Here is an 11,888-nt window from a genome sequence, read left to right as displayed (position 1 = left end):
GCAGCTCTGATTTGACCCCTAGCCTGGAAACTTCCATATACTGCGGGTGTGGCCTTAAAAAGAAAAAGAAAGAAAAAAAAGAAAAAAAAGGACCTCGATCATACTGGATTAGGATCTACCCTAATTGTTTTAACTTGATTACCTTTGTCAAGGCCTGATCTCCAGACGAGATCAGGTGCATTCAGGGTGGTATGGCTCTAGGCAAGACCCTATCTCCAAATAAGGTCACCTTCTGAGGTACTAGGGACTTTAATATACCAGTTTGGGGGGGGGAGGGAGGACACAATTCAACATATACCTTAAGGAGAGGCAGTTCATCTGATTCATCTTTGTGTTCGATCCCCCAGTGCTGAGCCCAGAGCAGGCATGAGAGAGGCTGATGAATGCTGGAAAGGCATTGCTTCCTTCTGTAATTACTTCCTGACCCCCACAGCAGCCAGGGCACATTGAATTATAACTTTCCTTGTCCAGGTCTGGTCAAGTTGGGACGCTCTCCTCAGGAAGTGGACATCTCTAGAGCAGAACTCATCTTTTTACTTTTTTTTTTGTCTTTTTGCTATTTCTTGGGCCGCTCCCGCGGCACATGGAGGTTCCCAGGCTAGGGGTCGAATCAGAGCTGTAGCCACTGGCCTACGCCAGAGCCACAGCAACGCGGGATCCGAGTCGCGTCTGCGACCTATACCACAGCTCATGGCAACGCCGGATCATTAACCCACTGAGCAAGGGCAGGGACCGAACCCGCAACCTCATGATTCCTAGTCGGGTTCGTTAACCACTGCGCCACGACGGGAACTCCATCTTTTTACTTTTTGACATTCAGCAAAGCAGAAACTTGGTGACCCAGGAGCTACTCAAACTTTTTCATTGGAGAGTCCTGTGGAGGCAGGTGGGTGAGGCTTTATTTTCCTCATTTCACACTCAAGGCCCAGAGAGGTAATGAAAAGGAATTGAACCTTCGGCAAATATTTATTGAACACACAGTTGTGCCAGGCACTGGTTCCGGCTGATTGGAACGCCCTTCAGTCATTCATTCTTCCATTCCTGGTAACAGAGTAGGTGCTGAGTGAATAAGTGAATTAAATAATTTAAATATTTGCTGAAGGAGTAAATGAATTCATCCCATAGTAATTGGGGCTGTGATTTACTTGCTATATAAATTTGAACATGTTACTTTACTTCAATTAACCTTGATTTCCACTGACAAAATGAGTTGAATTGCCTAGGTACCTGTGAGGTTTGTTGGCAGGATGAAAAATGGATGTGCTATTAATAATCATAGCTATTTATTGAGAAGCTGCTACATGCCAGGAGAGACGCTCTCCATGTACAATTTTCAACTCTCATAGCAGCTTTTAGAAGACTCAAATAAGCATAACAAAATTCATCATTTAAAAATATGCAGTTTGGGAGTTCCCGTTGTGGCTCAGTGGTTAACGAAGCTGACTAGCATCCATGAGGACTTGGGTTCGATCCCTGGCCTCGCTCAGTGGGTTAAGGATCTGGTGTTGTGATGAGCTGTGGTGTAGGTCGCAGATGCGGCTCAGATCTGGCGTTGCTGTGGCTGTGGTGTAGGCTGGTGGCTACAGCTTTGATTCAGCCCCTAGCCAGGGAACCTCCATATGCTGTGGGTGGGGCCCTAAAAAGACCAAAAAAAAAAAAAAAATGCAATTCGGTTGCTTTTAGTATATTCACAATGTAGTGTGACCATTACAATTACATACTTTCAGAACATTTTCATCATCCCTAAAAGAGACTGTGTATCTGTTACATTGTCACTCCCTACTATCTCCTCCCCCCATCTTCCAGTAACCACTAATCTATTTTCTGGATGTATGGATTATCCAGAACGGACATTTCACAAACACAGAACAGTACTTTTTATGGCTTTTTATGGCTTTTGTCTCCCTGAGCACAACGTTTTCAAAGTTCATCCCTGTTGTAATGTGCCAATGCTTCATTGTTTTTTATGGCTGAATAAATATTCTGTTGCATGAATGTAGCACGTTTTGCTTATCCATTCATCAAGTTGATGGACACTTGAGTTGTTTCCATTATTTGGCTATTATGAATGATGCTGCTATAAATATTTGTGTGCAAGTTTTTGTGAACATCTGTTTCCAATTCTCTTGGGCATATACTGATGAGACAATTGCTGGGTCTATGTTTAACTTTTGGGGAACTGCCAAATTGTTTTCAAATGGAGCAATTGCACCATTTTACATTCCCACCAGCCACCTATGAGGGTTCCAATTTCTCCACATCTCTGCCAACACTTGTTACTTTCTATCTTTTCGATTACAGCCATCCTAGTGGGTGCCGTGGTATGGCACTATGGTTTTGATTTGCATTTTTCTAATGATGGATGATGGTGAACATCTTTTTTTACAGGCTTCTTGTTCATTTCACAACAACCTTTTGAGGCATCTGTTATCTCCATTTGACAGCAGAGGAAACAAATTCAGAGAGTTGAGAGGATTTGCCCCTTGACGGCAGGTGGTGAGGCTCTGCCTAGAAATTGAGTGTGTGAGAGGATTTGCTCCTTGAAGGCAGGTGGTGAGGCTCTGCCTAGAAATTGAGTGTGTCTGTCTGCGAAGCCTCCTGTAGCCCATTTAGCGGTAGAAACCGCTCTGGTCTGGTGAGCTGGAGGCTTGGTCTCTGCTTGTGTCCTCCTTGGAAAAGTCCTTTTCCCCCACCTTCTCCGGGCGTCAGTTTTTCCTTCCTGCCACTTGGGGCGCTAGACTCCAAACATCTCCGGGCTCCTCTAGGAATCCGTAACTCGAAGATCAATACCTTTAGCGCGAAATTTGCCCCGCCCCTTCAGCTCGAGGTCGCCGGCGGCGCCGGAAGTACTGGGCTCTTTTTGTTTGCTCCCGCCCCCGACCCGGAAGTACCTTTTCAGGAAGATGGCGGCTGTGTCAGTGTATGAGCGACCCGTTGGAGGTTTCTCTTTTGATAACTGCCGCAGGTGAGGCCATGCTCGGGTCGGATTTCGGGCGGGAGCAGGAGTTCGGTACCTGGGTGGGGTTGGGCTGAGGTCTGAGCCGCGAAGTCCTAAGGAAGGGTGGACGGCCGGGCCTGAGGCCCGCGCCCCGTGTGACTCAGGGGAATCAGGGCCTGAACGTGGGTTTCTTCTGAGGCGGGCTCTGCTTTTCCGCTTTACCTGCGCACCTGGACACCTCCATCTCTCTCTCCTTTGGCGAGGTGTGGACCCTCTCAGACGCTCTCTTCACTGAAACATGGGACAGTAGTCTTGTTGGGAGGAGTCAGTGAACAGATGGGTGTGAAAACAAATGCTAGTTATTTTTAATTTTCCTGAGTTACCTATCAGATACTCTTCGTGTCAGGACGGCTTAATATGGACCTGCTCCTCACAGCTTTATTCTCTCATTTGCTCTTAGAAATGCTATCTTGGAAGCTGACTTTGCAAAGAAAGGATACAAGCTTCCAACGGCTCGTAAAACTGGGACGACCATCGCGGGGGTGGTCTATAAGGTAAGCGGGGACAGGATGAGAGCAGCAGCGACTGGAACTAATTACAGGAACCAAGCCGCTTGGCGGCCTTTACTTCTCTGGGCTATGTGAGGAAGGGTTCATATTACGGAGCATTACATCAGGGAAAGGTCTTTTAGGAGAGACTCTTCATCAGTTTTGTGCACTTATCAGCTCTCACTCTGCAGAGTTTTTGAGAGGGCCAGTTTCTTTTCTGTCTTAGGTTATTACTTTAGGAAGCAGGATGAAGTAATGGGAGAACACAAGATTAGTTAAACCATTTAACTTCTTTGCTGCCTCTATTTTGGGCAGGTCACTTTCCTTCTCATGGCCACATTTTCTTATCCATCGAAGGGACATAATAACTCCTGCCCTAAATTGGCGTGAGGGTGAAAAAAAGTAATGGTTGTTGTTGAAGTAGAGAGTGATATCTCTGACAGGAGTTTTCGTTGTGGTGCAGTGGGTTCAGAATCCGATTGCAGTAGCTGTGGTTGCTGCTGAGGTGGGGGTTGGATCGACAGTGGGTGCAGTGGTTTAAAGGATTTAGCTTTGCCAAATCTGTGGCTCAGATTCAGTCCTTGGCGCTGAGAACTTCCATATGCCCCAGGTACAGCCATTAAAAAAAAGAGAAAAAAAAATGACAGAGGTGTCTATTTTAAGGGAAGGATTTCTGCATATTAATCCAAACTTTTCCCATGTTGGCTCTGTAATTTGTAAGGAATTCACTGAATGTCTGAGCCTCATTTGAAAAACAGGAATGATAGTTCCTACCACCTATTGAAGGTTCAACTAATATTTATTAATCGAGCCTTTTCTTGAATTTTGAAAGTATAGCACAATATTTTTAATATGAGTTTTGGCAGGTGGTAAGTAGTTGAGGGAGCAGAGGGTGGTTGGTATTGTTTTTCCTAGATTGTGGTTTGTATATGTCAACTTGTTTAAAAGTATATATATTTTTTAAAATAGGACGGCATAGTTCTTGGAGCAGATACAAGGGCAACTGAAGGGATGGTTGTTGCTGACAAGAACTGCTCAAAAATACACTTCATATCTCCTAACATTTAGTAAGTATTGGTTAGTTTGAATAACTTATATTTTCAAACATCTCAGGGCTAAAATTGAATTTACTATTTGTCCCTTTAAAACCTGTTGTTCAGCCTGTCTTTCCTTTTTGTCTCCCTTAAATGGCATTTCCATCCACCTAAGTTAGCCGTCGTCAAGTTCTCTTTCTCCTTTAGTCATTCAGTTCACTTGGTACCCAGTTCCGCCTTTTGTGTGCCTCTTGAATCCACTCCCTCTTACCCTTCCCTCTGCTAAGGCCTTAGTTCAGATTCTGTTTTCTCAGCTGGACTATTGCAGTTGTCATTTAAATGGCCTCTCTGCCTTTGGTCGTTTCTCTTTTTCTGTTGTTCATTCTTCTGTTACATTGGGTTTGGTAAAATACAGATCTGATTTTGTCTGTTTCCTCTTTAAAACTTTTCAAGAGATTATTCACATTTCCACATTACTTTCAGGATAAAAAAAAAAACTCTAGCATGGTATAAACTTTTGCACAGTCTCACAGGAAACTTTTCATCCTATTTAGCTGCCATCACCCTGTGTTCAGTTATACCTGGACTGTTCCTGTTTCCCTCATGTCCCCTTGCCCCTCATCTCCAAGCTCTCTCACCTCTGCTTTTGCCAGCCCCTCTGCTTAGAAATGCCCTTTCGGGAGTTCTCATTGTGGCACAGCGGTTAAAGAATCCGACTAGGAACCATGGGGTTGTGGGTTCGATCCCTGGCCTTGCTCAGTGGGTTAAGGATCCGGTGTTGCCATAAGCTGTGGTGTAGGTCAAGGACGCAGCTTGGATCCCGCGTTGCTGTGGCTCTGGCGTAGGCTTTTGGCTACAGCTTGGATTAGACCCCTAGCCACGGGAGAGGCCCTATAAAAGGCAAAGAGACAAAAAAAAAAAAAAAGAAAAGCCCTTTCTTCTCTACTCGTACAGTGATTTTACTCTGTTCTTCTTTTTTTTGTGTGTGTGTCTTTTGTCTTTGTTGTTGTTGTTGTTGTTGCTATTTCTTGGGCCGCTCCCGCGGCATATGGAGGTTCCCAGGCTAGAGGTTGAATCGGAGCTGTAGCCACCGGCCTACGCCAGAGCCACAGCAACGCGGGATCCAAGCTGAGTCTGCAACCTACACCACAGCTCACGGCAACGCCAGATCGTTAACCCGCTGAGCAAGGGCAGGGACCGAACCCGCAACCTCATGGTTCCTAGTCGGATTCGTTAACCACTGCGCCACGACGGGAACTCCTACTCTGTTCTTCTAAACCTAACTCATATGAAATCTTTTCTCAAAGATGAGAATTAATTGCCCTCTCCTCCAATTTCCTATGGCATTTTGTACCTATGCAACTATCTTATATTCTCTGAGATCCTGAATTTTTGTCTACCTGTGTCTCCACTCAACTCTGAAATCAAGTGCTGTTGCCGTGTTATATTTTCTTCATTCTCATCACTTTGGAATGATTGGTATCTGATAGTAAATACTTGGTAAATGTTAAACGGCAAGACTTTTAACATGCCTTGCTCTGCCTGTACAGCTTGGCTATATTTCTAGAATTAGTAAAATGTACTCTCTGTTAGAAACATGGAAACTAAATAACTCATGATTTGAAAAGTTCCATCAGCCCCAGAAAATATACTTGCGTATAATTAGATGTGCATCCTTAGTTTCATGTTCACTTAAGATTGGTTAGAATAATAACAGTGCAGATATACTCAAAAACTTCTCTGTACCTGAACATTGTGGACGTTATCCAAGACGCTCCACTTCTAATTGAGTTCTTTGGTCATTAAATTCCAGCTCAGTTTCTAATTGTACTTTTTAGTTGTTGTGGTGCTGGGACAGCTGCGGACACAGACATGACAACCCAACTCATTTCCTCCAACTTGGAGCTCCACTCGCTCTCCACTGGCCGCCTTCCTAGGGTTGTGACGGCCAATCGCATGCTGAAGCAGATGCTTTTCAGGTGAGGTTCCAGGATGGGGATTTCTGTAGCATGTTTTTCTCATGTTTTAGATTTTCTGTCCGGGGAAGCCTGGAAGCTCAAGAAAAAGCATTCAGAAATAACACATTTTATTCCAGGAATCAGTTAGTACTAAAAAGCCATTTTAATTTCATAAAGCTTTTGATAATGCATTTGAATTTATGGGGTCTTTTTTTTTTTTTTTCCCATGAGTGAATACATGTGACTGATTGAGTCATTTCCTGAGGCTTATGGTATTACTGGATAAAAAAACCTTTTTTGTTCATAGTAAGAAAGTTAGAGCTGGAAGGAACCTTTGAGTTCATTTTGTGAACACACACAAACACACATGATTGTTTTTCCTCCCTCTTTTAGGGGCAAGATAAAAATGAAATGAAAAATGCTGTTTGTAGTTGGCTGTCAGTGGGTATAATAACATTAATACCAGGCAGCATTTATCTCTGTCTTTGTACCAGGCCCTGTTCTCAGTATGTGTGCATGATCTCATTTTATCCTTTTAATTCTGAGATGGGGCTTGTAACGTCTCTGATTTTTTTTTTTTTTTTTGCCTTTTAGGGCTGCAGGTACAGCATATGAAAGTTCCCAGGCTAGGGGTCAAATCGGAGCTACAGCTGCCGGCCTGCACCACAGCCACAGCAACACCAGATCTAAGCGTCTATAGCTTACACCACAGCTCATGGCAATGCTGGATCCCCAATCCACTGAGTGAGGCCAGGGATCGAACCTGCGTCCTCATGGATACTAGTTGGGTTTGTTGCTGCTGACCCACTGTGGGAACTCCAACATCTCTGATTTATAAGTTGAACAGAGGTTTGAAGAGGTGCAGTCATTGGCCTGACCTAACCTTCATTCCCTGCTGACTCCTACAGAGTTCCTCCTACTAGTTTTGTTTCTCTTTCTTCCTTAATCACATCATCACTTTGTGTTTGTGTAGGTCTAGATAGTTTTCAGATTTTAAATCCATTTTCTCATTTGCTCCTCATAAAGAGAAGCGAGGCAATGTAGTATGGTGGAAATGGCTTGGACATTTAGTCTTGAGTTGAAATACTGGCTTCTTTTGTGATCTGTCTTACATGTAATAACTACCCTTTCTTTATAGAATGCACATCATGATAATTTTTATTTATTATTCTTATTATTTTTTTGGTCTTTCTCTCTCTTTAGGGCCGAACCCATGGCATATGGAGGTTCCCAGGCTAGGAGTCAAATTGAACCTGTAGCCACCGGCCTATACCAGAGCCACAGCCACACACGATCTGAGCCGCATCTGCAACCTACATCACAGCTCACAACAACACCGGATCCTTAACCCACTGAGCGAGGCCAGGGATCGAACCTGCATCGTCATGGGTGCTAGCTGGGTGCATTAACCATTGAGCCATGATGAGAACTCCGACCTTTTAAAATTTTCTTAGAAAGTTGATCAGAGGCCTTTATTCTGGTAGTCATCATTCATTAAGCAACCTACATGAGACATTTTCTTTTTCTCTGACCCAGGGCCAGCAGCTGCATCCAGGCCTGTGAGAATTAAAGGGCAGCTGGAATAGAAAGCAAAGATTATAAGCTGACAGCTCACAGGCCATATTCAGCTTGTAGAGAAATTTCATTTGGGTCTGTTTTATTTTGTTTTTTGCTTTTTAGGGCTGTACCAGTGGCATATGGAAGTTCCCAGACTAGGGGTCGAATTGGAATTATAACTGCCGGCCTACACCACAGCCACATGGTATCTGAGCCATTTCGGTGACCCACACCACAGCTCAGGGCATCGCCAGATCCTTAACCCACTGAATGAGGCTAGGGTTCGAACCTGCATCTCCATGGATCCTAGTCTGGTTCGTTAACTTCTGAACCACCAAGGGAACTCCCCACTTGGGTCTATTTTAAAAATAGTGGCAGAGTGGAGTTCCCGTCGTGGCACACTGGTTAACGAATCTGACTAGGAACCATGAGGTTGCGGGTTCGGTCCCTGCCTTTGCTCAGTGGGTTAACGATCTTGCGTTGCCGTGAGCTGTGGTGTGGGTCGAAGACGTGGCTCTGATCCAGCGTTGCTGTAGCTCTGGTGTAGGCTGGTGGCTGCAGTTCTGATTCGACCCCTAGCCTGGGAACCTCCATATGCCACGCAGCGGCCCAAGAAATAGCAAAAAGACAAAAAAAAAAATAGTGGCAGAGTTTCCATCGTGGCTCAGCGGAAACGAATCTGACTAGTATCCATGAGGATGTGGGTTATATCCCTGGCCTTGCTCAGTGGGTAAAGGATCTGCTGTTGCTGTGAGCGGTAATATAGGTCATAGATGCAGTCTGGATTCCACGTGGCTGTGGCTGAGGCTGGCAGCTGAAGCTCCAATTCGACGCCTAGCCTAGGAACGTCCATATGCTGCAAGTATGGCCCTAAAAAGCAAAAAAAAAAAAAAAAAGTAGTGGCCAATAATTATAAATTGGGAGCTTTGAATTTAAAATGTGGATTTCCGGCGTCTTTGATAAAATTCATCAAGTAGGTGGAATAACGGGGCAGTAATCTGGAACCAAGTGATGGATGTTGCTTTTAGAAGTGGAAATATGGTTCCGGTCATTCAGTCCTTGCCTGAGTCACTTCCCTGTTTCCTGTCTGGCCCTTGCCTTCCTATGAAATTGTAGGTCTTCACCTGCAAGTGTGGCATGGCCCCTGGGCCCTCAGAAGTGATTATTAGGTGAAATGTAGCTGTGCGAGAAGACTAGTACCATAGATCCCCATGTTACAGCAGAGGATACAAGGGTTAATGAGTCATATGGGCAGGAAGCCCAGTCATGTCTACCCAACTGCTGCTCTGGCTGTACTGAGCCTTTATGTCAGCGATTTCCATTTATTTATGTACGGAGTCATCCTAATCCTGGAGAATTATCACCTATCAAATAAATTCTTCCAGTGCAGTGTGAGAACTTGTAAAAGCACATCTGTTGTCAAGATAATCTGAAGACATTTGTGATTTTGATTTTAAACACAAGGCTCCCTCTGGTGGTTTGCATGGTGCATTACATTTAAAACAATTTTTAAACTGTAAAATTGCAGTAAATTGCATACTTCAAAATTGCTTGCAGTGTCGTTTAAAGCATTTAGCTCAATCTAGCAGATGTTTCTGTTTATCTCTTTAGAATGTTTTAGGAATTCTAAATTCTCTTTTTTCAGTGTTTTATTATTTTTAGTTTAATATACTTTATGAAAGTTAAATTTTATCAAGGTTTTGAGAAGAACACTTAAAAACTTAAACCAAGGTAAATATGGTTCTTTATGTGTTTTGACATTTTTGTTGTTACATAAAGTTAGTCATTAGTATAGGGGAGAGAACTATAGGATTTGACTTTAGAACTTTGGTTCAGATCATCTCTATAGCACTTAAAGTTGTGTGACCTTGGGCTGTTCACCTCACTTTTCTTAGCCTTAGTTTCTTTCTCAATAAAATGAGGAGGATAGTTCTGTCTTGAACTTTTGAGGAGGAAATGAATAAAGAAACAAGGTTTATGGAGTTCCTTTCGTGGCTCAGTGGTTAATGACCACAACTAAGATCCATGAGGACGTGGGTTCTATCCCTGGCCTTGCTCAGTGGGTTAAGGATCTGGCATTGCTGTGGCTGTGGCATAGGCTGACAGCTGTAGCTCCGATTCGACCCCTAGCGTGGGAACCTCCGTATGCTGCAGCTACAACCCTGAAAAGACAAAAAAGACAAAGGGGAAAAAAAAAAAAAAAGAAGGTTTATGACAGTGCCTAGTACAGGGCCTAGATTCCCATTCAGAGGCTGAAAGGAATACAAGGAGGTACTATTTTTGTTATTATTGTACGTTCTCCCCCCCCGCATTAATCCATTTCCTTGTGTGTGAGTCAGCAAGAAGAGAGAGTTTGGTAAATGGAGGTAGACATCTTTTTCCTTATTTAAGCATTACTTTCATCTCTGTAATGGCTAGATGTTGAGGATGTAAGTGATACATGTTCCTTTTGAAGATTGAGTCTCCTTATTGAGTCTAGCAGAAATCTTTTTTTTTTCCCCCAATGGCCACTATTGTGGCATATGGAAATTCCTAGGGCAGGGATTGAATCTGAGCCACACGTGTGACCTGTGACACAGCTGTAGCAACACTGGATCCTTTAACCCACTATGCTGGGCTGGGGTTTGAACCTGCATCTCTGCGGTGACCCGAGCCACCACAGTTGGATTCTAAACCCATTGTACCACAGTGGGAACTGCTAGCAGAAATCTCTATGATGGACTATTCTTTGTTTTAGAAACTGTTTTTATTTATTTTATTTTATTTTATTAAACTTGTTTTTTCTTATGAAATTAATATATAGTCATTGCAGAAAATTTAGAAAATACAGAAAAATCCAAAGAAAAAAATTAAAATTTTGCCATTCAGGGAGAATCATTATTTTGGTTGGGTGTATATACTTCTGGTCTTTTAAATTTATGTATTTGTTCATTCATTCATTCAATCTTTCCTTCCATATTATAAGTGAATATTCACAGTGAAAAAGCTAGGAAGTATAGAAAAACAAAAAAGTAAAGGGATTATTTGAATTTCTGTCACCCATAGGCAGTTTGTGCTAACAGATTACACTATTCAAGATTTTTTCTGTGTTTAATAATACAATTTTGTTCTACAAAAATGAGGTCATAGTTGTGCTTTCTATCCCATAATATAACCTAATATTGTCACCTACCAGTGCATCTCAGATAGTTTCCATGTTGGAGTATTTCAAATAGAAAATAACCTTTTTGTAAATTATAAAAGTAATATATATGGATCATTGTAAAAAAATTCAGACACTAGAAATGAGGAAAGACGGATGTAGATTGCAGCAGACGTTCTGCCACTTAAGCACATACACTGCATCTCTGAGATCTATGATTTTCAGACCTTTTCTGCTATATATATATACTCATTTATGCATTCCCAAAATTGGAATCCTACTGTGTGTTTTTTTGTAACTGACTCTATTCACATAGCAGCATATCGTGAGTGTTGTTCCAATCAGTAGACAAGCTCATCATCCAGGGATTTTACTTTGAGCCTATGGAGGACTTCTGGAGACCTGTAACTCCTGAAATAGTGGGGAAAAAAAAAAATTGTACTATTGACTGGCAAGGGTCCCACAATTTTAATATTTTTTTCTGAGGGATCTGTTCCCTGTAAAAGTTTAAGAACCATTGATGAACATCATAGTTTTGGGTGGACCATAGTAATCTATTTTATTAACCAATTTTTGAACATTGACAATATTGCCTGTTTTAAGGTATTTAAGTTATTATAAGGTATTCTGTGAACCTTTGGAATGTAAACCTTTAGGTGCTTTTGTTATTAATTCTTTAGACTATATTCTTTTTCTTTGTGGTGGTTGTTG

At 42.6% G+C, this 11,888-nt stretch overlaps 1 protein-coding gene across 1 annotated transcript in view; it reads left to right on the top strand.

Moving 5' to 3' along the window:
• Positions 1-2,861: 2,861 nt before the first annotated feature.
• PSMB7 (proteasome 20S subunit beta 7) overlaps positions 2,862-11,888 on the top strand; it is a 63,017-nt gene continuing 53,990 nt past the window's right edge. The window contains exons 1-4 of the mRNA XM_047768371.1: positions 2,862-2,965; positions 3,399-3,492; positions 4,456-4,553; positions 6,359-6,499. Coding sequence (XP_047624327.1) covers positions 2,904-2,965; positions 3,399-3,492; positions 4,456-4,553; positions 6,359-6,499 — 395 coding nt within the window. The 5' untranslated portion in view covers positions 2,862-2,903. The remainder of the gene's footprint in view (positions 2,966-3,398; positions 3,493-4,455; positions 4,554-6,358; positions 6,500-11,888) is intronic.

The sequence above is a fragment of the Phacochoerus africanus genome, chromosome 2 (assembly GCF_016906955.1).
Source record: "Phacochoerus africanus isolate WHEZ1 chromosome 2, ROS_Pafr_v1, whole genome shotgun sequence".
In the NCBI taxonomy this organism is placed as follows: domain Eukaryota; kingdom Metazoa; phylum Chordata; class Mammalia; order Artiodactyla; family Suidae; genus Phacochoerus; species Phacochoerus africanus.
The sequence above is the reverse complement of the archived record's forward strand: the minus strand, read 5'-3'. Positions and strand labels throughout refer to the sequence as shown.